Raw genomic sequence first — 24592 nt, 5'->3', positions numbered from 1 at the left:
GAAACTTATGTCAAATCATTTAAGTGTCGAATGATCCGATATTCATTCTTGAGACGCATTTTTCGTTTTCATAATTAATTTCAACCAAAAATGAACAGGAAATTGCATTAATTTCGAATTTAAGATGATTAATTCATAAAATCATTCCTCATCTTCACATTGAATCCGTAAAATAAAGAATTCTTGAAATTTGTTTTAAATCATCATCAAGTCATTTGTTCTCTGTCATAAGAAACCATTCTCAAATCATTTAAATAAGTTTCCTTTAAAAATCTGATTAATTTTATCTACTGACCATGTGATACAGCAAATAATTCTTGTGATAATCGATGTAAAGGTCAATAAAACCACAATTTTCCGATGACAACTGTATTATTATTCACTCTAATAATAGATACAAAAGTGTTCAATTTATTTTGGCACTAGAGGTGCACCACTAGGAGTCCCCTCCAACCAAAAACCGTACAGTTGTACGCACTATCGACTAGTTCTTCACGATAACAAATTCTTTTCATTTCCGTGCGTGGGTGCGCATAATCCGTCTATTGTCATCCAACAGATCGAGAGAATGCGAAAAAAAACTCAACAAAAATGTCCTCTTGAGGGTAAAAATTGTTCGAATAGGGTAAATGTCAACGAAAAATGTAACTAAATTGTTTGTGGTTTGAGATGGAGAAATAAACGAATAAAAACGATGGAAAATTAGCATTTCGATAGCAGAATTTTGTTAATTATTCGCGTTCCTATCTACTTTATATTCAAATTCATTAGTCGCATGAGGTGTTCTATCGAATATTAATGAAATTGTACGCTCGAGGGATAATGTACGTCGATTATTTTCTCTTTTCACTGATATAATCAGCTATAAGTACTTTAAAAAATAACGATTGAAATAAAGAAAGAAAAAATAACGGAATCATCGAGTGGAGTGAGTGATCCAGCGAGGAAATGAGGATCATTGGAGAACATAATTCATAGAGCAGTTGTAAAATTAAAACAATTCTCCAGCTCTTCAACACAACTTCTAGATCAAATCCACTCATTAATAGAATATACAATGCTGCAAGATTTTTCAAAAATTTCTATAAAAAATTCTATAAACAATTCTTTGCTGTTCAATAATTGCAAACATTCCAAAGAAAAAGAAACAAAAATTCTTTGTTTTGGGGGAGGGGCAGAACGAGGAGTTGGAGTCTGTTTTTTTAAAAATATCTTCAAGATATTTAACTAATATTTTTCAGGGGTTTCGCTTGGATTTTTAGAGAGGAAATAGAGTGCAGTGAAAGAAATGCGGAAATTCATCGTGAGGAATTCAATAAAAAATATTTTAATAGAAAAATTGTATGGAAAGATCAAGATCTACTCATTTTTTCTATAAAATAAGTTTTGTTCAAATAAACATGCTAAATTTTCAATCGAAGTCCAACATAATTTTCTGACTTTATGAACGAAATCTCGAGGAATTTAAATAAAAAATATCTCAATTCGATCAAAAGTTATCCATCAAATATTTATTTTTCAGAAATTTTTTCAATAAAAATCAATCAAAATTTTCCACGAATGCACTAATTTTTTTATGAGATGATAAAATATATTGAAAAAAGAAACTCTGCGAAGGTATCTCGATGAAATTTTTATAAAAATATCAATCGAAAAAGTTCCACTGAAAATGAAAAAATTAATTGAAAGAAAATTTTAACAGAATATTCAAGCGAATGCTCTAGAACTTCCATAAAATTGTCTGTATCAAGTTAAAAAAAACGGAAAAGTTCAACAAAAAACCTACTAAAAATGACCGAATGCCCTAGAATTTCCATGAAATTATTTTTTGGAATTGATGCACACAATTTCATGAAAAATAGAGTCGAAACAACAGTAATTATTGCTCCTCATGCTCTAAAAAATCCTTTAAGGGTAGAGGGACTCTGTTTATATCAAATTCTCGAATTGTTTTTTCTCTTACAATTATTAATTTATCTATGAAATTAAGAATTAATTGATCTATTAATCAATAATCATTAATAATTAATTATTAATTGATGATAATATCAAGTAATTAATAATAATTAATTGTTAATAATAATTAATTATTAATTATCTACAAAACTCATTGTCTTGTCGAGTCAATGAAGTAGTTCAAAGTAGTTTCATGAATAAAAGATAATAATTGCAGGAGAAAACCCAATTCTAAAAGTTCATAAGGACACAGTGACTCCGTTTCCCCTTAAACCTCCAAAACCCCCTCGTGTCCCTCCCCCACGTGCCCCCACATCCCCGCCAACGAGTACCCGTTGAAGCCCCCTATGCCTACCCCATCCTACCGACGATGGGCCCTACGAATCCAACAAGTACTGATTGGCCCTGATGCTCCTCAACGCATGGTGAGCTGCCAGTACTGAGCCAGCCTCTCCCCCTTATTCATCACCATAGAGCTGGGTCTCTCAAAAGTGAGCATAATATCCCTGACCCTGTTCTTGATCTCCTTATCAAAGAGTTGTCCCCCAGTCCTCTCAAGAGCACTCGCCATATCGTACTCCACCGAGGGCAGAGGATCATTGATGAACCTGCAAGATTATTGAATTTTCAAATTTAATTTTAAAAGAAGAAAATGAGAATTTAAATCCAAAGGAAAATTGAGTGAATAATTCAGTAGCGAAGTGGTAAAACGGTTTAAGTCGACTTACCTCCCAGTTGAGTTTTTGAAGAATATTTCCGAATCTAAGAAAAATAGGGAAATTTTCGTAATTGCATTTGTTGTAGCTCTCAATCGGCTCTACAAAAAAGGTTATAACAAAAAAATTTCTATCTCTCTTAGATTCCGAGATATTTATTGAAAACTGGCCAATAGTCAAAATTGACTTATACGGTTTTACCACTTCGCTACTGAATTGAAAGGGAAATGAGTCCCCATATGACCCACATATGACCCTTGTGACCCTTAATCTAACCCTTGTGACACTTATAAACTTTATTTTGATCCTTGTAACCCTTAATTTTGGACCCTTTATTGCGAGTACTAAATTTTCATCACCAGAAATCAATTTCGATTTTTATGATAGAGAGATATATTTATTTATTTATTTATTTGTCATCTCCTTACCCATGTGACCCTTAATCTGACCCTTATTTGGACCTTTTTCTGACCATGATGACTCTTAATTTGAGCCTTGCGACTCTTAATCTGACTCTCATGAAACTTAATCTGACCCCCATGACCCTTATAACTTTATTTTGACCCTCGTGATCCTTATTCTGACCCTTATGACCCTGATTTTTGATACTCATGACCATTATTATGACCCCCGTGACCCTTATTTTGAACCTTATGACTGATTATGATCCTCATGACCTTATTTTGAACCTTATGCCTCTGATTCTGATCCTCATGACCATTTTCCCCTCGTGACCCTAATTTTCACTCTCATGACCCTTACTCTGACCTTCATGATTTTAATTCTGGCCGCCGTGACCCTTATTTTGAACCTGATGACCTTTATTATAACCCTCATGACTCTTAATCTGATCCCTGTGACCGTTAATCTGACCCTCATGACCCTTATTCTGACCCCCATGACCCTTATAACTTTATTTTGACCCTCGTGATCCTTATTCTGACCCTTATGACCCTGATTTTTGATACTCATGACCATTATTTTGACCCCCGTGACCCTTATTTTGAACCTTATGACTGATTATGATCCTCATGACCTTATTTTGAACCTTATGCCTCTGATTCTGATCCTCATGACCATTTTCCCCTCGTGACCCTAATTTTCACTCTCATGACCCTTACTCTGACCTTCATGATTTTAATTCTGGCCGCCGTGACCCTTATTTTGAACCTGATGACCTTTATTATAACCCTCATGACTCTTAATCTGATCCCTGTGACCGTTAATCTGACCCTCATGACCCTTATTCTGACCCCCATGACCCTTATAACTTTATTTTGACCCTCGTGATCCTTATTCTGACCCTTATGACCCTGATTTTTGATACTCATGACCATTATTTTGACCCCCGTGACCCTTATTTTGAACCTTATGACTCTGATTCTGATCCTCATGACCTTATTTTGAACCTTATGCCTCTGATTCTGATCCTCATGACCATTTTCCCCTCGTGACCCTAATTTTCACTCTCATGACCCTTACTCTGACCTTCATGATTTTAATTCTGGCCGCCGTGACCCTTATTTTGAACCTGATGACCTTTATTATAACCCTCATGACTCTTAATCTGATCCCTGTGACCGTTAATCTGACCCTCATGACCCTTATTCTGACCCCCATGACCCTTATAACTTTATTTTGACCCTCGTGATCCTTATTCTGACCCTTATGACCCTGATTTTTGATACTCATGACCATTATTTTGACCCCCGTGACCCTTATTTTGAACCTTATGCCTCTGATTCTGATCCTCATGACCATGTTACCCCCGTGACCCTAATTTTCACTCTCATGACCCTTACTCTGACCTTCATGATTCTTATTCTGACCGCCGTGACCTTTATTATAACCCTCATGACTCTTAATCTGATCCCTGTGACCGTTAATCTGACCCTCATGACTCTTATTCTGACCTTCATGACCCTTATGCCCCTGATTCTGATTCTCATGGCCATTGGACCCCCGTGACCCTTATTTTCACCCTCATGACCCTTAATCTGACCTTTATGATTCTTATTCTCACCCCAGTGACCCTTATTTTGACCCTTATGACCCTCAATTTTGGAGTCTCAATTTCTCGTATCAAATTTTTCAGAGAGATATATTTATTTAATAATTTATTTATTATTCATAAGCTAAGATAACCTTGAAATATTCCCAAGTCTAGCATATGCTTGGCGAAATAGATTGCTGCCAAAAAATGTTTGCCCTCTTTCTTCCTAACTATTACAAAATTTTCACTCCCAGTGTTAAAATTTAATGACAAACCTAGCAGCAGTAGCAACACTCGGTAAAACATGAAACTGCAGTGCCTTGATCTCCCAGAGACTGCTGGAGAGTGCATTGCTGAGTAGAGGATCCCTCTCCTCCATGAGAAAAGGGTCTCCAACGCCAGGATTGTCGTTCTCGCAGACAATTCCCCCCTTGGGATGATCGATGAGCCTCTTGAGTCCAGGATGCCTCAGCAGAAGATTCCCAATGAACAGCAGAATGATGAGGATGTCCTCTGGGGGTGCCACGAGTGTCAGCCTAGCCAGCCTCTTGGCGAAGGCAGCGACGAGGGCCTCCGGGAGATGAGTGGAGCTGAGGAACAGATCGGAGAGGTAGAACAGCCTTGCTTTGTACTTTGTGTGGAATATCTCCGGCTCGAACATGGAGTAGAGCTTTGTGAAGATGTTGGGGTACTCCAGGTTGTGCTTTGTGACGAGGAGGAAGACCCCCTGGAGGGCTAGGAGGCCGATGGGGCCGTCGGCGTCGAGGGAGTCCATGAGGAAGTCTGTGAGGAGCACTGGCTTCTCCAGGTGTGGCATTATCCTCTCCAGGAGAACGATCAGCAGGTGCTTGTGGAGCTGGGGCGAGAGCTCCCAGTGCATTATGCAGGACCAGGTTTTGTTCAGGGTCCTTCTGACTGATGCCTGGTCCCAGGTGAAGGTGCATGTGCCCTCGCGACCGCAGAGCAGCTCCTGCGAGGGCTCGTCCTCGTTGGGGAGGGGAATTTTGTCGATCAAGTCGAGGAGATTCTTGATGAAGAGGTCCGGGGGCTGGCGCTTTGGCGTCAGCGCTGGCAGGGACTTCCAGGTGTAGTAGAGGGCGTCCCTGTAGGAGGTGATCTCCTGGAAGCGGGAGACGAGGGGCGCGTTGTCACGGTCCGGGGAGAGCAGCCGCATCAGCAGGGGCTTCAGGCGGTGCAGGGGAAAGTAGTAGGAGAGGTCCCCGGTGGGCTCTATTGGGGTCTTCCCTTCTTGGGAGAGGAGCTTCAGGGAGGTCGAGAGGGACTGCAGCTGCAGGGACTGCCGCGAGTCGGAGATGAAGGCCAGCAGCTTCTCCCAGAGCTCCTCGTAGCAGTTGCGGAGCCACGTTGTGTAGCGGAGCTCAGGGCTTGGCTCTGGAAATTTCATCCATTCATTTTTATTAGCAAATTCAATGATTTTTTTCAATCTTGAATTTTTATTTGTGACTGGAGGGCACGCCCCCTGCTCGCTCCACTTGCTAATCGTCATATGACCCTCATGATTCTTAATATGCCCTTTGTGACCCTTGTGACCCTTATTTTGACCTTTCATTACTGGCATTAAATTTTCGAGGCTTAATTTCGGGCACCAAATTTTCGTCGGCAAAAGTCGATTTGGATTTTTATAATATAGAAAGATATTGTGATCCTTATTTTGATGCTTCATTTCTGACATTTAATTTTGGAGTCTTAATTTCGAGCGCCTAATTGTTAATAGCAAAGGTCGATTTGGATTTTTACAACATAGAAAGATATTGAGACCCTTGTGACCCTTAGTATCTGACCCCCATGACCCTTATTTTGATCTAACCTTTGTGATCCCTAACCCTTGTGGCCTTTAATCTTGCGACCCTTAATCTGAGCCACACAACCCTTAATCTGACCCTTGGGACTCTTATTTGGACCTTATTCTGACCCTCATGACCCTTAATTTGGAGTACCAAATTTTTTCACCAGAAGTCGAATTGGATTTTTATAAGATAGAGAGATTTACACTTATAGTTGAGTTATTATTATTAAATTTGAATCTAATTTTTAATGTATTTTAGAGAACAGGAGGTTTTTTTCAGATTTTAGCCCATTTGAATCCAAAGTTAATCATTTTGGATCATCAGATGATCTAATTTTCCCACGAACTTAATAAAAGCAATGTTTTGTGCAAGTGAATTTCAATAGTTTTGGGCAATAGTTGAAATTTCATCAATTCTTCGGAATTTCTCGACATTTTCATAATTAATCTTTAAAGAATTCATCTAAAAATTCCTGAAAAACCGAAAATGAGTAGTTTCAAAAATAAAAATCTTCGTTCGCAAAATCCAAAGATCATTTTTCATTTCTGCATTTATGTAGCTCTAGAGTTGGAAATATATAAAAAATCATTAGAATTAATTGAAAAAATTCAAATAGAAAAATGTTTTTCGCATTCTTTTTGTCCATTGGAACACAAAATTAATAATCTTGGATCCTCTAGAGATGATCCAATTTTCCAGAAAATAAATACAATTTTAATTTATGATTGGAATTTATATTCAAGTTTTATTATTAAATTTGAATTTTTAAGAGATCAAATTGAAAAATATGATGTTTTCCTCATTTTTCAGTCCATTTGATCACAAAATTAATCATCTTGGATCATCAGATGATCCACTTTTCCCACAATTTGAATAAAATCAAAGTTTTATGCAAGGGAATTCCAATAATTTTCACAATAGTTGAAATTTCATTAATTGGAAATAATTGCAACAGTTTCACAGATGCCCTGCATCATCGACTATTGATTTTTCTAGTGCATGTGTACGAAAAGACCATTTCAGGAGTAAAATTACTCTCAACATTTGAAAAACAACAAGAACACTTATATAATCCTATCAGACCCTCCAAAACCCTCAACATTTCACAATTAAATTAAAAAAAATGTTCTCTCAATCTCGTAAAAATAGTTCCAATCACCCCTAGAACTCCTGGTATAGTCTCTGACACCTCTACCCCTCACTCACCCCCTCAAATACCTGGCAATTCCCCACAAAACCCCTAAATCATCCCCACAAAATCCGCAAAGCTGCTTTCCATTCCCAAAATCCAGGGATTTCCTCTGATTTCCGCATTTTTTGGGCCAAAAAAGTCATCCAAAACCGCAGAAAGCCTCGCAAACCGTTGAATTACCTGATATAGTCAACGATATTGTCCTCTCCAGATACATGTCCCCCCTCTTGAGCAGCTCCAGGAAGATGGTCTCCAGGGTGAGCACTCCCAAAGTCCCGCAGTCCTGTGAAAAACCATTGAAATTGCTCGTTCTAACCTCAAAAAAATCGTAAAACCTCAGAATTCTCGGAGACACTCACGTCCAGCTGGTTGATTATGTCCACCAGGTTGTTGGCGTACTTCCTGGAGGATAAGAACTCCTGCGCCTTGTGCCGGAGCTGCTTGGAGGACATCCTGGGGGTCTGCGGATCGCCGGGAAGTGAAGAGTCGACTGTCGCCATGATTCGAGAACTGACGGGTCGGCAGGTGGAGGGGGGAGTTCTCATCGTTTGAAAATATATGCGCGGGACTTTTTTAAGTAGTGACACTAGCTAGAAAATGGGGTGATACTCCTTTTTGCTTCCGAGTGGAAGCATTGAAATCGGCCGATTTCGATTTTCGATTCTCTAATTCAGTAGCGAAGCGGTAAAACGGTTCAAGTCGATTTTAGCTTTTGGTCAGTTTTCAATGAATATCTCGGAATGTAAGGCAAATAGTAAAATTTTCGTTAGAACCTTGTTTGTAGAGCGAATTGAGATCTATGAAAAAGCTCATTATGAAAATTTCGTTATCTCCCTTAGATTCGGAGATATTCCTCAACAAATCAGTAGAGGGCTAAGTCGACTTGAACCGTTTTACCGCTTCGTTACTGAATATTGCTTGGAAATGATGTAGAATGGTCTGAAACGTAAAAATACGAAGTTTGAGCATCATGTGTGTATGTGCGCGTGGTCAACTTGGTCCACTTGATGGTCAACTTTTAGAAAATTAAACGAATAAAGGGCTAAAATAATTCAAAAAAATTTGAAATTTTGTGAGATTATAGGTATTAACGAGGACTAAGTCTGTGCTAAAGTTCAGCTGAATCGGTTCAGCCATTTTTGAGAAATCATCATTTGTTTTTAAATCGTTTTTTGCAAATACCCCGAAAACTATCCAACCGATTTCAATTTTTTTTTTCAAAATACTCGTCTTGATGTCTTCTATCGCAATCTATCAAAATATCTATACCCGTTCATACAAAGTTTTTGAGATATTTCTGTTTTTCGGTTTTTCGCTGAAAATTTTTGTTAGCACTCTAGTTTTCCTAAAAATTGACATATTAATTTGAAATTTCGTACAAAGTTTCCTCTTGGCACTCAAATGTTTAGTATTAAAGATGGGCTAAATCGGACGGATAGTTTAGGAAATATTCGACTTTGTATCCAAATCTATTTTCTTGAATATCTCAAAAACTACTCAACCAATTTCAATTTTTTTTTTCAAAATATTCATCTCAATGTCTCCTATTCCAACCAATTGGAACATGCACAATTCATGCAAGTGATTCATGGCAAGTTCCCGAGAAATTCAAACTTTTCGATTTTTCGCTAAAAATCCGTCTTTGCACTCTAACTTTGGAAAAAATTGACATATTAATCTGAAGTTTGGCACGAAGTTTCCTCTTGTTTTACTTGAAAATTGAGAAAATCGGAGAATTTGCGTCTCACAGAAACTGAAATTTTTTACTCACCACAAAACAGAATTTTTATCTTCTTATTATTTTTTAAAAATAGAATTGCAACGGATCCACTCGGAAGCTTACTACCAATGAAATTGGTAGAGATGAAAGATAAAAAGACTAACAACGCATAAAGAAACAATAATATCTCTTCAGTCGAATAAGCGCGGCCCCCTACTTGTTCAATTAATTGTTTATAATCATTCTCATTGCAAAAAGCAATACAATTGATGAGAATCACATGCCCCAATTTATCAGCTCTTAAATTTTCATATTACAATAAATGATTTGCTCATGGTCTAATTCCTATGCTCACTGAATAAGATTTTAATCGTAATTGCAATTCAATTCCTTCNAATATCTCTTCAGTCGAATAAGCGCGGCCCCCTACTTGTTCAATTAATTGTTTATAATCATTCTCATTGCAAAAAGCAATACAATTGATGAGAATCATATGCCCCAATTTATCAGCTCTTAAATTTTCATATTACAATAAATGATTTGCTCATGGTCTAATTCCTATGCTCACTGAATAAGATTTTAATCGTAATTGCAATTCAATTCCTTCTAGAACACACTTTAGAGTGTGAATTTCTGGAATTCAATGTTTGTTGATACACACTGTTATCAATTTTTAGTTAGTTCACACAGTAATTCAATTAATCTGTTGTTCATCTCATCAATATAATTCCGTGCTTGGAATATTGTCATTTCGTGTTTTCAGCAGAAATTTGGTATTTGCATATCAATATTATTTGTTCAAAGTGAAAAAATCGATCATCATTTTCACTATATTGCATTCAGATTCTCCTATCCTTAACGTCAAAAATGTAAGATAATCTCATAATTCTAGCTATTAATTCTAATCGACTTTGTTCGAAGAAAACCTTAATAAACTTATAAAATAATTATAAAATAAAATAATTCTAATAAAATAATTCCTTACAAAATGGTTCTATTTTCCTCTGGCCTAAATGATTTGGACAATTATGAGTCGTTTATTCATGTTTCATAGAATGGTATTCAATTCTTTTTTATTTGTTCGACGGGCTTCATGAAAATTCGACGCAAGACCATTGTCCTCATGAAAACCGCCTTACTTTCTCCATTCGTTCAAGATATCCGCCATGTTGGAGTTCTCGTTTGATAAAAGAGATACGAATCTGGTTTTATTACAAGATTTATAATCGATCATAATTCAACAATTTGCAAAATTGTCTTTTGTAATTTGAGACTATTCATCTCACTACGTTTAAAAAAATGTAGATAAATTGAAGTCTCATTCATCAACTGTCGGTAAAACTCGACAGTCGGTGAAGTAAATACCGAAAATAAACTAACTTTATCAAAGTGGATCTCGTTCAATGGTCAATATTTCTCGAACGAATGGTCAAATGTGGACAAGTTACATCTCATTTCAAAGATTATGAAATTATCTTCAAAATGAGCCATGATTTTTTAAATTTCACTCTGCCAATCCCGAGATATTCACGCCCTAATACGAAAATCATTTTTTATTTCAGTTTCGTTATCGACGGAGGTACCAAAGACTTCCAGGAACCACCGATAGGGGATTCCCAGGACCATGTGGGATATTTGTTGATTATTTGGACGGTTCCGGGAGCGTGACAGTGAGGAACAATTGTCTTGTTCCCGTAATTATGCTTTAACCTTTCGAAATAATTTTTTTTCCGCATTTTTTGGGGGTCGAAAAGATGAAAATGAGGGAGTGGGGGTGGGGGTGCTTGTGGGTGGTGAATCTGGGTTAAGGTCGACTGGGAACCCCCGGCCCCAGCAGAGGTCGTAAATGTTATTGATGAGCACGTGTTTATAAAAGTGAGATAATCATTGTTTTGGAGGGAAAATAGTTGGATTTTTGGGTGCTGATTGGAGCGGGCGAGTGGCGGAGTGGAGGGGTTTTTAGGGGTGATTACCTGGAGGGCTGCGACTGGCGAAGGGCTGCTGCTGACCCAGAAGTATTTATATCCTAGCGGGAGCCGTGAGTAATCGATCAGAAAGGTCTTTGATGGCAGATGAAGTGATAAAAATCAAGAGGAAAAATAATTGAAGTTGAAAAGTGAGGAAATACTGAGGGAAATTTCTAGTTCATTAACGTTTTGATGGTTTCAAATTATCGGTAACAAATTAAATTGACTTTTTAAAAATAAATGTAGACGAATAGTTGCATGAATTTAGCGGATTTTTTTAATTTTTTAGTTTTTGAGGGTCAATTGCCCCCCAAAAAAGTTGAGGGTTGGTAAAAGGGTCATTTGACCCTTAACCCTACATGTCTTCAGGGGCCCTTAGAGACCCTTGAGTCCTTGGAGACAATTTGAACTTTAACTGCAAATAGTCGTGAGGGTTAAATGGCCCTTGAGAACAGGACGTTTTTTGGAGTTGAGGGTCAAAGTGTCAAATAACCCTTAGAATATTCATGGACCCTGTTAAGGGTCCAACGACCCTTTAGAACGCGGGGGGTTATAGTAAAGGTCATTGGACCCTTAATCCTTCACGTCTTCGCGGGTCGTTTACCCCTTGAGAAAATTTGACCCTCAACTCAACCTGGTAGTAAAGGTCAAACAACCCTTATTAATGTGTAGGGGTCAGGATCAAAAGGTTTTTTTGATTTTTTAAATTTGACCCTTAATCCGGCTTAAGTCAAATGAGTCTTTACAGAAAGGGTTATTGGACCCTTTAGTGAAAGGGTCATTTGACCCTTTAGAGGAAGGGTCACTTGGCTCTTTAGAGGAAGGGTCATTTGACTCTTTAGAGGAAGGGTCACTTGACCCTTTAAAGAAAGGGGCATTTGACCCTTGATACTGCACGTCTTCGAGTGTTTACCCTTTGATGGAATTTGACCCTCAATTCTAATTGGCCGTGAGGATCAAGTAGCCCTTGAAAACAATTAGCATTGAGGGCCAAATAACCCTTTCTCTGACCCTAAACATTCGTAAGTGTCATTTGACCCTCAACTCCCCGCCTTCAAGGACCCTTACCCCACAACACCCTTTGACCCTTAAGGTAATTTGACCCTCAACCCAAACGCTCTTAAGGGTCATTTGACCCTCAATAGCCCTCACTTCCTCAGTCAATTTTCGTTATTTTCAAAAATACTTACCGAAAACTCACTCTTCAGAGCAATAACTCTCAATCGTCCTCTCGTTTTTCTAGAAACCTAAATCCAAAGTTTCCAAAAATGGCGAAATATGAAAGTACCGAATTAACCCGCGAAGATTTCGACGCAGGTCCCTCAAGTGCCGACGAGATCGAGCCCAACTTATACTTAGGAAATTTGACAGCAGCGACTGACGTCAAATGGCTCAAAGAAACCAAAATCACGCACATTTTAACAGTGGATTCCTGTCCACTCCCTAGACGAATCCAGCTGCTTCCCGATTTGACCGTGAAGTATATTCAGCTGACGGACATGCCGCGGGAGGACTTCCTCCCCTTCTTCGATGATTCTTATAATTTCATCGATCAAGCCCTGACTTCGAGCGGAAAAATCCTGGTGCATTGCTACTTCGGGGTGTCCAGGTCTTCTACCCTGGTCATCGTATACATGATGAAGAAGTACGAGATGACTTTTGACGCGGCCCTGGAGTTGGTCAAGTCCAAGAGACGATTCGTAAGTCCGAACGCGGGGTTTGTGGCTCAGCTGAAGCTTTACGAGGACATGGGGTGCACGATAGACACTAGGAATGTTCAGTTCAAGATGTACAGGCTGCAGATAGCTGCTGATAAGGTAAGGATATTTTTATGTGAAGTTATCGTTGTGAAAATAGGGATACTGAAGAAAAGTTTTTTTTTGCCCTCCCGTTCGACCCTTACGACCAATGGGAGAGTTGACCCTTAAAGGCTGTTGATCTTCTGATCAGTCTGATTGGTGTTGCGATCCTCATTTGACCGATGATTAAATGAAAGAACTGACCCTCAAGGGCTCGTGCTCTCCCGTTTGACCCTTATCATAAAATGGAGTTAATCCTCAAGGGCTCTTGTCCTCTCTTTTAATTTATTATGAAAAGAGAGTTGACCCTTAAGGGCCCTTGCTCTCTTATTTGACCTTTATTATCACATGGGAGAGTTGAGCCTTGCTCTCCCATTTCATCATAAGGGTCAAATGCGCGAGTATACCCTTGCCCTCTCGTTTTACCCTTGGGATTAAATAAAAGGGTTGACCCTCACGCGCCCTTGCTCTCCCGTTTGACCCTTATCATAAAAAAAGGGTTGACCCATAAGGGCTCTTCCCCGTCCAAAAAAAAAGAAAATGTTTTTTTTTTCATTTTTTTTAAAGTTTCATCCCTCAAGTGTTTCAATGCCTTTAAATGCTTCGTAGCTAACCGTTTGATAATTGAGATTGAAAAAAAATCAAACCACCGATTCTTCCCTTCCCCCAAGGTTCGAAAAGCTAGGATTCTCCCATCGACATACGTGGATCTGATAAAACCCGATCCAGCCCTAGAAACCGTCCGTCCAGAGCCAACGGTATACCGTTGCAAGAAGTGCCGGAGGATAGTTGCAACCGCCAGCAACATCCTCCCCCACGCACCAGGTCAAAGACACGTATGGCGGTATGTGAGCAGGAGAGGCGACAAGGGTAAAGTTCTCCCGGTGAAGGACTCCCGACCTGACGAGGTGTGCGACAAGATCTACTTCATCGAACCCATCGCCTGGATGCCGGACATCCTGCACCACGTCGAGGGCAAACTGAACTGTCCCAAGTGCGAGGCTAAACTGGGGGCATTCAGCTGGATATCAGGGTGCCAGTGCCCCTGCACCACCAAGATTGCACCTGCTTTCTACCTGGTGCCCTCTAAGGTCGAATGGAGCAATGCTGTGCAGAATGTTCTTGTGACTGTCTGAAGGGGGCGGGGTTGTTTACACGTGTTGAACCAATTTTTGAATAAAGTATTAGGTTTATATCCGTGTGCCAATGTAGGTAGCTGTTGTGGGTGGAATGATCTACATTTTTTTGAAACGTAAAATACGTCGAAGAAATAATATTTCGGGGCAAAGGGTCAAATGGGAGAGATAGGCGGAGTCAGAAGGGTCAAAGGAGTTAAAGTTATGGGAAGGATCAAACAGTCGTAAGGGTTAAATGGGAGAGGTGAGGAAAAGATCAGAAGGATTGAATGATTGTAAGGGTCAAATGGGAAAGTTTCGCCTCAAGGGCTGTTGCCCTCCGGTAAAAGACAACTCTTCCGTAATCGTGAGGATCAAAAGGGAGAATTGACCCTCAAGGGCTTTTGCTCTACCATTTGACTCTTTTGATAAAATGAGAGTTGACCCTTGAGGGCCCTTACCCTCCCGTTTGACCCTCATTATCAAATGAGAGATTTGACCCTTAAGGGCCCTTGCTCTTTCATTTCACCCTTACGATGAAATGGGAGAGTCAACACTTGAGAGATCTTGATCTTCCGTTTGACCCTTGCGATAAATCGAAGAGTTGATTCTCAAGGGCTGTTGCTGTCTCCTTTGGCTCTTAAGACAAAATACTAGGAGAGTTGACCCTCAAGGGCTGACTGCTCTCCCGTTTGGGTCTACAAAAAGTTTCCCGAATTGCCTTCAGTTTAAAAGCAATAATAACTGGATAATGAATGCATTTACGAAAAAATGTCATAAGAGATTTTTTGTAGAAAATGTAATTAGCTACAAAAAAGGTTCTTAGACATTTTCTCCTAAAGCCAATAGTTTTCGAAATAAGTTCGATTTTATCAAACATGAAATTTCATTTTTTACGTTCACCCACTTCATCAGTGAATCGAAAGTGAATTAGATTTAGATTCTATCGTATTTTGTATTTTCTTCTTTTTTAAGATTGTTGATCATTCCAAGACTATTAAGAGTAATTTTCTTCCTCAAAATTATTCAGAATGACTTTTATTAAACTAATATTTGCCGCTATTTAAACAAGAATTTCGATCCGATTTTTGCTGAACCAAGACTCGAGTAATGTTGACTATTTCGAATTAACGTGCCAAATATACTCAGAGCCCACTGGATGTGATTCGAGACGACATTTTTAACACATAATTAAACTTGTGTCGATGAATTTACCCCAGTTTCAATGACATATATCTCAATGTGAAACTCCGCTGATGTTTACATAACGTATACCAATATGAATTCATTCACACGAGTTAATTCACTTCTCCTTTTTATTGAATTACAAAGTTCATAATTTTTACGTGGGCCGCTGGCCACGATAATAAAATCAATGTTCGATATAAATTTGTTTTTTAATTTATTAATTACCCTGTATTTTTCTGAGAAAATCCCATAAAAAATCCTGAAAAAAACTTTTTTGTGGTTTTTAAAAAGTGGATTATCTCAATAGCGAGTGGTTCGAGAGAAAAATGTCATAAAACATTTTTTGTAGAGAATTTCTTCAGTTAAAAAAATGTCTTGTGAAATTTTTTCCTATCTCCAATCCCCACCGAGATAATCAAGCATTTATCAAGGGCCAGAATAATCTAAATTCTTATCACTATCCAAATTTCACATCAACTGTTTCCTAATTGATAATTATCCCAGTACTGAGACGTCTTACGACAAAAAGTCATAAGACATTTTCTTTCGGAAATTGAATTCCCTACAAAAAAAGTTTTATGATGTTGCCTCTCAAAATCACTCCCTACCGAGATAACCGCCCAATCCGAACTTCACAATTTCGTCATCACCAAAAAAATTGATTCCAATCGTTGGGACTTCCTCAATACTTAAATACCTAATCCTAATCCTTATCCATAAATACAAAATTCTCTTTGGCATTGAGAAGGCACTCGACATTTTCCGAAAATATTCTGTCACATACTGGCATGCATGGCGGAGTAAGCAGTCCCATAGGGATGACCCCTGAGTCTCAGTGCGTTAAATCCATTAATTCCGCCCTCGATGCCACTGTGGACGTCAGCCTGATGATAAGAACTGAATCCCGTAGCACCAAGATTGCCGTTAACAAAGCCGTGACAACTCGCGGATGTCTGAACAGCCCCATAAGGCTGGGACGATCGCCAGTAATCACCGTAGGGATACTGAGGCACTTGGCTAGACTGCAGTGGCTCGGAGTTGGTCTCGTGGGTGTGGGCAATTCTGATGGGTCTCAACGGTAGAGTTGTCTCAATTTCACGTGTCGATGAGGCACCTCTGTTCAGGGCGGAGCTCCTCTCATTTCTACGGAATTTAGCTCGACGATTTTGAAACCAAACCTGTGGAAAAAAATTGAAATGTCGAATGGACTCGGTTTATTTTGGAAATATCTCGAGAGGGGGTAGGTTTAGGAGAAAAATTTCAAGGACCTTTTTTGTAGAGGATTAAATTTCCTGTAAAAAAGGTCTTATGATGTTTTTTCATTGGATGACTCATTATCAGTGTAATTGAAGTGAAAATTGAAGGAATGAAACACTAGGAAATATGAGGAAAAAGGAAGTATTCGCACAATTCAAGAACCTATTTTTTTTATTGGTCAAAGGGTCGTGAGGGTCAAGCGACTCTTGAGAACGGGGGTTACAGCAAGGGTCATTTGAGTCTTGATCCTTCACGTCTTCAAGGGTGGTTCTCTCTTCAAGATAATTTGACCCTTGAACTCCAAATGGTCATTTTTAGTTGAGAGTAAAATGAGGGTCAAACGACCCTTGAAGACGTGGGGGTTAAGGGTCAAATGGTCGTGAGGGTTAAACGCCCCCTAAGGACATTTGAAGTCGAGGGTCAAACGACCCTTATGATCCTTGAGGGTTACAGTAAGGGTCATTTCACCGTTAACTTCAAGTGGTCCTTGACCACCAAATGGTCGTTTTTAATTGAGGGTAAAATAATCGTAAAGGTCAAATGATCCTTAACAATTTGTGGGCTTGAGGGTCAAAAGGTTTTGAGTGTCAAAAGACCTTTGATAATTATAAAGATTCAGAAAAAGATCGTGAGAGTCCAATGATCCTTAACGACGTTCGGGGCTAAGGGTTGAATGGTCTTAATGGTCAACTAACCCTTGAAGACCTTTTTGATCATCCTGCTCTAGCTCGTTAGACCCTTGAGACCATTTGACCCTCAATTTTTAAAAACTCCTGAATTGAACGAACACTTCTTTTTTCCTAATGTTCCATTTTTCGTTATTTCGCGTTTCATTATTTTATAAATATCTCAAAAACCAGTAGACTTACAATAAAATGCCATAAGACCTTTTTTATATCTAATGAAATTCTCTACAAAATTTTTTTTTCACATTTTCCTCGGTCTCCACTCCTTGCCACGATAATCAAACAAATACAATTGCGAGTGGATTAATTAAGCTCAGCACGATCTGTCATTTCCAAAACAATTTGCAAAACCGTTTCAAAATCAACTCTCCCGAATTTTCCCTCATTTTTACCCAGCCCCTCTCGTTTTTTACAAGGAAGGAGAAGCGGATACGAGCGACGACGGGACAGCGTGACGGCTCCTGGCAGTCGTGCCACACAAGAGAATGAGGATGAGCCAGTTTAAAAAAGGGAACGAAGAGGGAATCCGAAAAGCCACCACTGACGTGCACACGTGCTCCGAACTATCCCGACACGCTTGTGCAAGCATGTGCGTGGTATCTTCAGCTAGTGCCGCTGCAGGGCTAATGATAGCTAGTCCGCCTGACAACCTGTCTCCTCTGATTTTCTGCCTAGCTGTCCGCGCTCCCCTCATCCTCACTATTTCACTACATTCGCCAAAAACTTGTCAAGCTCGTGTCTTATCCATTCCAAAAGCCCCTGAATACACTTACACTTTTTGGGAGGGATTCAATGGTAAGTGACAAATTATTTCAACATTGTTGCATTGCCAATTATTTTGTTGTTTATTTTGATGAATTAAAATTAGTTTCGGCAGAGGAAAATAAAAAATTAGTTCAACAGAAGGTTAATTTTTTGCTTTCGAATGGAAGGTTTGCATTCGTCAATTACGAAATTTCAATTTTTTGTGTCAGGATAACTAACTTTGGTTTCGGGAGTTCGAATATGCTATTTTTAGATCCTGTCCGAATGTATGTGTGTGTATGTATGTGTTTATGTGACCAATCGTTTTTAGACGTTTTGACTGGCAATGTCGGGGCAATGTCGGCTGCCGACGGTGAGGTAATGTTCGTTGTCAACATTGGGACAATGTTGGCTGCCAACGTCGGGGATATGTCGGCTGCCAACGTTGGGCCAGTGTTGGCAGCCAACGTTGGGGAAATGTCGGTTGCCAATATTGGGGCGATGTTGGGTGTCAACGTTGGGCCAATGTTGACTACCAACGTTGGGTCGATGTTGGCTGTCAACGTTGTGCCAATGTTGGCTGCCAACATCGGGAAAATGTCGGTAGCCAATATTGGGGCGATGTAGGGTGTCAACGTTGGGCCAATGTTGACTGCCAACGTTGGGTCGATGTTGGCTGTCAACGTCGGGCCAATGTTGGCTGCCAACATCGGGGAAATGTCGGTTGCCAACGTCGGGGAAATGTCGGTTGCCAATATTGGGGCGATGTAGGGTGTCAACGTTGGGCCAATGTTGACTGCCAAAGTTGGATCGATGTTGGCTGTCAACGTCGGGGAAATGTCGGTTGCCAATATTGGGTCGATGTTGGCTGTCAACGTCGGGCCAATGTTGGCTGCCAACGTCGAGGAAATGTCGGTTGACAATATTGGGGCGATGTTGGGTGTCAACGTTGGGCCAATGTTGACTGCCAACGTTGGGTCGATGTTGGCTGTCAACGTTGTGCCAATCTTGGCTGCCAACATCGGGGAAATGTCGGTTGCCAACATTGGGGCGATGTTGGCTGCCAACATTGGGCAATGTTAAGCTCAATGAATCAATGACTTCAATTTAAAATACACCGTCATAGCAATTCCATTCGGAAGCAAATTGCCAATTTATTAGTGAAGATATATTAACTATGCTGTGACGAAAGCAATTTCCCCATTTGTCTTAAATTAACGAAATTAGTAAATAAAATTGATTTTTATAAAAATAATACCTGCACCCTTGCTTCAGATAGCGCCACCCTAGTCGCGAGTTCCTCCCTAACAAAAGCATCGGGATAATGTGTCCTCTCGAAAACTCTCTCGAGAGCTGCCAATTGCTGTGCAGAAAACGTCGTTCTGCTCCTCCTGGGTCGTCTGCCCCCTCCACTCGCGTCACTGCAGTCTAAACCCCCCACGCAGAGACAAAAAACAGATCTTAATCAACAAAAAAAAAAAAGTCCCCAGGAGTGACGATTTTTTGAGCATAACTAAGGTGAATTGTTTCCACTGACTCGTGGAATTGTGGTTGCAAATGGGCCAGAGGGTGTCTGCACTCGACTCGTGACGGTCTGTTCTGCTGAGGCGAGAACACTCGACGCGCCGACTGGGGTAAGTCGAGCGTTAAAAAAAAAGAGAGAATGTGACTGAGAGACGAACAACGATTCAGTGGTGCGATATACGCAGAAAGGGGCAGACACGCGGATTTTCTGAATGGCACCCACTGTGCTTGGGCAATCATCAAAGCGGCATAATACGAGCAGCATGACGTAAACGAAACGCGTTATTTGGAGCCAATCAAACGCCTCGGAGGAGAGCCTCACGGAGATCTACGCAATTTCGATGGGTTTTAATGATTATGTATTGATAGCTGGTTTTAGAGGTATTCTTGGGAGTTGTGAATGATGTTTTTTGTTGTGAGGTCATTTGAATTGAAGAATTGAACGAAAAATTTTTTTACATCCTCGTGAATTGCGATATCGGGATTTTTATCCCGAAAAAAAAACAATTTGCTTATTAGCTGAAATGTTCAGAATGGGGGATTTGAACCCGTTACCTTCCAATTACCAGATGGACCGTTCAACTGATTCAGCTACTGAGAGTTACCGCATTTACCATTGATTTTATCATCGTTTTGAATAATTAAGATTTAATTGTGCAATGAATAAAATTTTTGTTGGCATTGATGGCGAGGTTAACTCAAGAGCCAGAAACATGAATTATGATCATATGGGATTTGAACCCACAAGCTTCAGATTACCAGAAGGATGTTTTAACTGATTCAGTTACCGGGAGTTACCACGTTTACCATTGATTTCATCATCATTTTGATTAACTAGCGAGGTATATATATATATATATATATATATAGATATTTATGTTAAATAATATCAGTATAATATAATAATTCCTCAATGAAATCAGATCATGAACATAAAATTTTTCGTTTTCATGATCTGATTTCATTGAGAGAAAAGGAGAAAAATACAGGAAGAGATGATCAGCAAGAAAATAAAAGAAAACGATTTTTTATTTTTCTGAAAAATTTCAAAACTGATTTTTTTTTTAATGACGAAAAAATATCTATAGGTTCCCTTTCTATGTTCTAATTTCAATGGAAGAAAGTGAAAAAAGAACAGAGATACGTGATCAGTAAGAAAATAAAAATTTCGATTTTTCAATGTTTCCGGAAATTTTTGAAATTGATATATTGTTTCAAATAATGAAAGAATACCCATCAATTCAATTTCTACCCTCACATTTTGATAGAATACATAAAAAAAATAGCGAAGAATAAAAATCCGAGATGAAAAATTTTAGGGGATTAATATAATGTAATAATTGATCTGTATTGTCAGGAGTTGTGAGTGGATTGTTTGTTGCGCTGTGTACGGAATTGTTGAATTAAATAAAAATATTGTTGACTTCAAGGAGTGCATTACGATATTAATAGAAAGCCTTAATAATAATAATAATAGTAATAATAATAATAATAATAATAATAATGGCCGTGTGGGATTTGAACCCACAAAAACAAGTTGCTCCAATGTTTAACACTCATTTAAGAAAAAAAGTATTGAATTCTATTAATGCATTCCCTGACTCCTACGGATGACTTTCACACGGGATTTGAACCTATCACCATCAAATTATCAGAACGATTTAACCGATTGAGCGACTGGGAGTTATCACATTTACCAGTGATTCGATCATCGCTATTTATATTTTATTTTTTATGAGAAAGAATAAGAAAAAAAATATTGAATTCCATTAATGGATTCCCTGACTCATGGATGATCTTCAGGGAAACTCCTATAAGGGGAAAGAAGAGAAAATTTCACCAATATTTTTATTCAACAAGTGAAGGGAAATGAGAAATTGAAAGATCATTAATGATGTGCATGTGGGATTTGAACGCGCAACCTTCGGATTACCATTCCATCTCACTAACCGCTTCACCACATTCACCATTGAATCTCCCATCTCACAAGCCCCAAGAGACAAAAAAAATGCCACTAAAATTTTTCAAGTGTCAAGTGGCAAATTCTCTCTTCAAGTCCATTTTGAATTTTGGCCATTTTTTGATGAATATCTCGGAATCTAAGAGACATAGCAAAATTTTGCTCATGACCTTTTTTACAACCTTCAGTTGACTCCACAAAAAAGGTCATGACAAAATTTTTTCTCTCTTTTAGATTCCGAGATATTCGTTAAAAACTGGCCAATAATAAAAATCGACTTCGGTTTACCTCTTCGCTACTAAATTACCGAAAACTAATCCTATTTACTAAAGATGAAAAAAACGTGAAGTTGTTTTATATCGAAATATCTCGAAACTGCCTGACCGCTAATCCTTAATTCTGATTGGTCAGTATGTGACACGAAGTTATTCCCAAAAAAAAACACGCGGCATTTTCAAATTCTTCAGTGACATAATTTCATATTCTTCAGTGGTAATTTTTTTTTCACGTCATATATAATATATATATTTCACATGTATATATATATTATCGGTGAAATTAATAAATTCTGTCCTTTTATGGAGACCGATTATTTAAAAAAATTGAAGATAATTAATTGAAAATGAAAAATTCTTTATAGATTCTTTTACTCTACTTCGCAATTCACTTCAATCATTAGTCGAATTCTCTTTGATTCATTATCAATATTTATAAGGTATTCATGAGAAAATGAAATTCAAGGAATTCCATTTCTTCATTTCAACAAATGAAGAGATCAGCGCGCGCGCATAGATCTTGTAAAAATAAATCGAGAAACTCGAGCGATAAATTCCCCGCTAACCCAATAAACTCCATCTTTTCAATTACCCCTCCCAACTCCCCCAACCCGCACCAAAAATTAACCAACCTTCCCCCAACCACCCCGGAAATTAATGAAACTGCTAATTACCAAGACTGTGGGTGGGTGTCGATAACAGCCTCGACACCGTGAAATCCTGCGGCACGTGTGGATTCGGCACTTGCGTAGGCACTCCACTGCTCTCATTGTCCAGCATTTTGTCAAAAAAATTCCCCAACAATTTTCACCAAAATTACTCTCACTCCGCGAGCGGTACCCCGCCTAATCCCATACCAAACAGAATAAAAAAATGCACATAAAGTCACTTAAAATTACTCGACTCATCCATCAAATTATGATAATACCAAACCGGCATTAAATTCTCTCACTCGACCCACATGATGCCCCGGAGACCCAGATTAAACGATTCCATCAAAATTCCTCACACTCTCTCTCCTTTTTGTTATTCATACGCATCACGTGTTACACGGACTAATCGAATTATTCAAATTACAGGTCCAATTTACCACGGACTTGCTAATGCATTCAGCCAAATGACAGTCGTCAATGCTTTTTCGTGTCTCGTGGCATTCACTCCCCCCAATAGTCCCATTCGCGGGGCCGGAGGGGCGGGGAGGGGGGAGGGGGGGGGCGGGTTTCTACCGCGGGGGTAGAAAATTAAATGGAGATGAATACGTAAAATTAATCTCGGAGATTATTTTATCCCGGACGCGTGCGCTGGGCGGCAGAATGCCAACTGACTTTGGAGTTAAGACGTACTTAATGTTTCTCAGTCCTCTCGCACTGACGTCTTCACCATCCCCCTCGGTCCACGGTGATCTGCCACTGTCTCACTTTAACATATGCCCCGGGGGCAATTATCTTGCTCTTGTTTTCGTCGCTTAGACACGGGAAATAGAGCGTTTTAGGAGTGGGTGGGGATTTGGAGTTTGGCTCCACCCGGTTTGGGGTATCATTGGTTGGGTTATGCACTGATTGCTGCGAGATTTTAATTAATTGAGGGGGGCAGTGGGTTTGATTAGGGAGGGGAGGGGGGTAGTTGATATTGGGGGATTGATGGGGTTTTGCTCTGGGTAGAGAAAGATTTATTTCTTTCGGGGGAGTGTTTTTGCTGGCGTGTTGAATGGTTTTTTTAGGTGAAAATGTTGTCGTTTTTTGACTCTCCGGAGACTTTTTTCATTTTTACTCGCTTTTTTGTATTTTTTGTCAGCTTTATTATTGCTTTTTTTTACGTTTTTTCTTGCTTTTATGGTTTTTTTACTTTGACCCTCGTGACCCTCATTTTTACGTTTTCATTATGAAGCTTGGATTGTAATTTTTATTCTGACCTTTATTTTTGCCCTCATGGACCTTGCGAAGACTCTTCATCTATTCAACTCTCAAAAAGTAAAAAAAAACGCTCTTTACAATACATTTTATGTTGGCCCTTTTTTTTTTGCTTTAATTTTGACCCTTACTGAACCTCGCACTATCATTTTTATTCCGACCCTTGTGAACCCTCATCCCTAATTCTCAAAAAATGCGAGAAAATACTAAATATTTTAATTTAATTAATATTATTAAATATCTCTCTATATTATAGAAATCCAAGTCGACTTATGGTGATGAAAATTTGGTATTCGAAATTAAGACTCAAAAATTAAGGATCGCAAGGGTAAAAATAAGGGTCACAGGGGTCAAAATAAGGGTCACGAGGATCAAAATACGGATCATGAGGGTTAGAGTAAGGACCGTCAGGGGCAGAATAAGGGTCATGAGGGTCAGAATAAGGGTCATGAGGGTTGGTGAGCGGAGCGAGCAGGAAAATCCACATCGAGTTGTGGTAATTAAAATTTGGTACTCGAAATTAAGGGTCCAAAATTAAGGGTCGCAAGGGTAAAAATAAGGGTCACAGGGGTCAAAATAAGGGTTACGAGGATCAAAATACGGATCATGAGGGTTAGAGTAAGAGCCGTAAGGGGCAGCATAAGGGTCATGAGGGTTAGATTAAGGGTCACAAGGATCAGAATAAGGATCATCGGGGTTATATGAGGAACGTATGTGGGTCATATGGGGGTTGGTGAGCGGAGCGAGCAGGAAAATCCACATCGAGTTGTGGTAATCAAAAT

The 24592-nt window shown here is 39.1% G+C and overlaps 3 protein-coding genes across 4 annotated transcripts; 1 reads left to right on the top strand and 2 right to left on the bottom strand.

Annotated features, from left to right (window-relative positions):
* Window positions 1-2284: 2284 nt before the first annotated feature.
* On the bottom strand, window positions 2285-8165 carry LOC107039152 (nucleolar complex protein 4 homolog B). The gene is made up of 4 exons (XM_015258625.1): window positions 8025-8165; window positions 7846-7948; window positions 4941-6057; window positions 2285-2564 (listed from the first exon to the last, which is right to left on the bottom strand). The coding sequence occupies exons 1-4, from the start codon at window positions 8163-8165 to the stop codon at window positions 2372-2374; spliced, it is 1554 nt and encodes a 517-aa protein (XP_015114111.1). The 3' UTR covers window positions 2285-2371.
* A 2870-nt stretch (window positions 8166-11035) lies between these two features.
* Window positions 11036-15642, top strand: LOC107039203 (dual specificity protein phosphatase MPK-4). 2 transcript variants are annotated; one of them, XM_015258708.2, is made up of 3 exons: window positions 11036-11423; window positions 12596-13169; window positions 13823-15642. In XM_015258708.2, exons 2-3 carry the CDS (start codon window positions 12621-12623, stop codon window positions 14285-14287), a joined length of 1014 nt encoding a protein of 337 aa, XP_015114194.1. In that variant the 5' UTR covers window positions 11036-11423; window positions 12596-12620; the 3' UTR covers window positions 14288-15642. The 2 variants fall into 2 exon arrangements, with proteins under 2 accessions (XP_015114194.1, XP_015114196.1); XM_015258710.2 differs by having other exon boundaries at window positions 11036-11443.
* LOC107039204 (paired mesoderm homeobox protein 2) lies at window positions 15551-23196 on the bottom strand. Its single transcript, XM_015258711.1, has 3 exons — window positions 22575-23196; window positions 19400-19569; window positions 15551-16632 (listed from the first exon to the last, which is right to left on the bottom strand). The coding sequence occupies exons 1-3, from the start codon at window positions 22678-22680 to the stop codon at window positions 16231-16233; spliced, it is 678 nt and encodes a 225-aa protein (XP_015114197.1). The 5' UTR covers window positions 22681-23196; the 3' UTR covers window positions 15551-16230.
* Window positions 23197-24592: the final 1396 nt, after the last annotated feature.

The sequence above is a fragment of the Diachasma alloeum genome, unplaced genomic scaffold (genome assembly GCF_001412515.2).
Source record: "Diachasma alloeum isolate Michigan unplaced genomic scaffold, Dall2.0 Dall_scaffold_00294, whole genome shotgun sequence".
Classification (NCBI taxonomy): domain Eukaryota; kingdom Metazoa; phylum Arthropoda; class Insecta; order Hymenoptera; family Braconidae; genus Diachasma; species Diachasma alloeum.
This window is presented reverse-complemented; position numbering and strand designations above follow the sequence as displayed.

Bases quoted from the DNA above. Each gene is read 5' to 3' on its own strand.
- LOC107039152 (XM_015258625.1), bottom strand. From the start codon at position 8,165: ATGGCGACAGTCGACTCTTCACTTCCCGGCGATCCGCAGACCCCCAGG. The intron at 6,058-7,845 runs GTAATTCAACGG...TGAAATTTCCAG, and splicing joins AATATCGTTGACTATATCAG to AGCCAAGCCCTGAGCTCCGC. The intron at 2,565-4,940 runs GTTTGTCATTAA...ATAATCTTGCAG, and splicing joins AGTGTTGCTACTGCTGCTAG to GTTCATCAATGATCCTCTGC.
- LOC107039203 (XM_015258708.2), top strand. From the start codon at position 12,621: ATGGCGAAATATGAAAGTACCGAATTAACCCGCGAAGATTTCGACGCA. The intron at 13,170-13,822 runs GTAAGGATATTT...CCTTCCCCCAAG, and splicing joins TGCAGATAGCTGCTGATAAG to GTTCGAAAAGCTAGGATTCT.
- LOC107039204 (XM_015258711.1), bottom strand. From the start codon at position 22,680: ATGCTGGACAATGAGAGCAGTGGAGTGCCTACGCAAGTGCCGAATCCA. The intron at 19,570-22,574 runs GTAATTAGCAGT...TGGGGGGTTTAG, and splicing joins GACACCCACCCACAGTCTTG to ACTGCAGTGACGCGAGTGGA. The intron at 16,633-19,399 runs GTATTATTTTTA...TTTTTTCCACAG, and splicing joins TATCTGAAGCAAGGGTGCAG to GTTTGGTTTCAAAATCGTCG.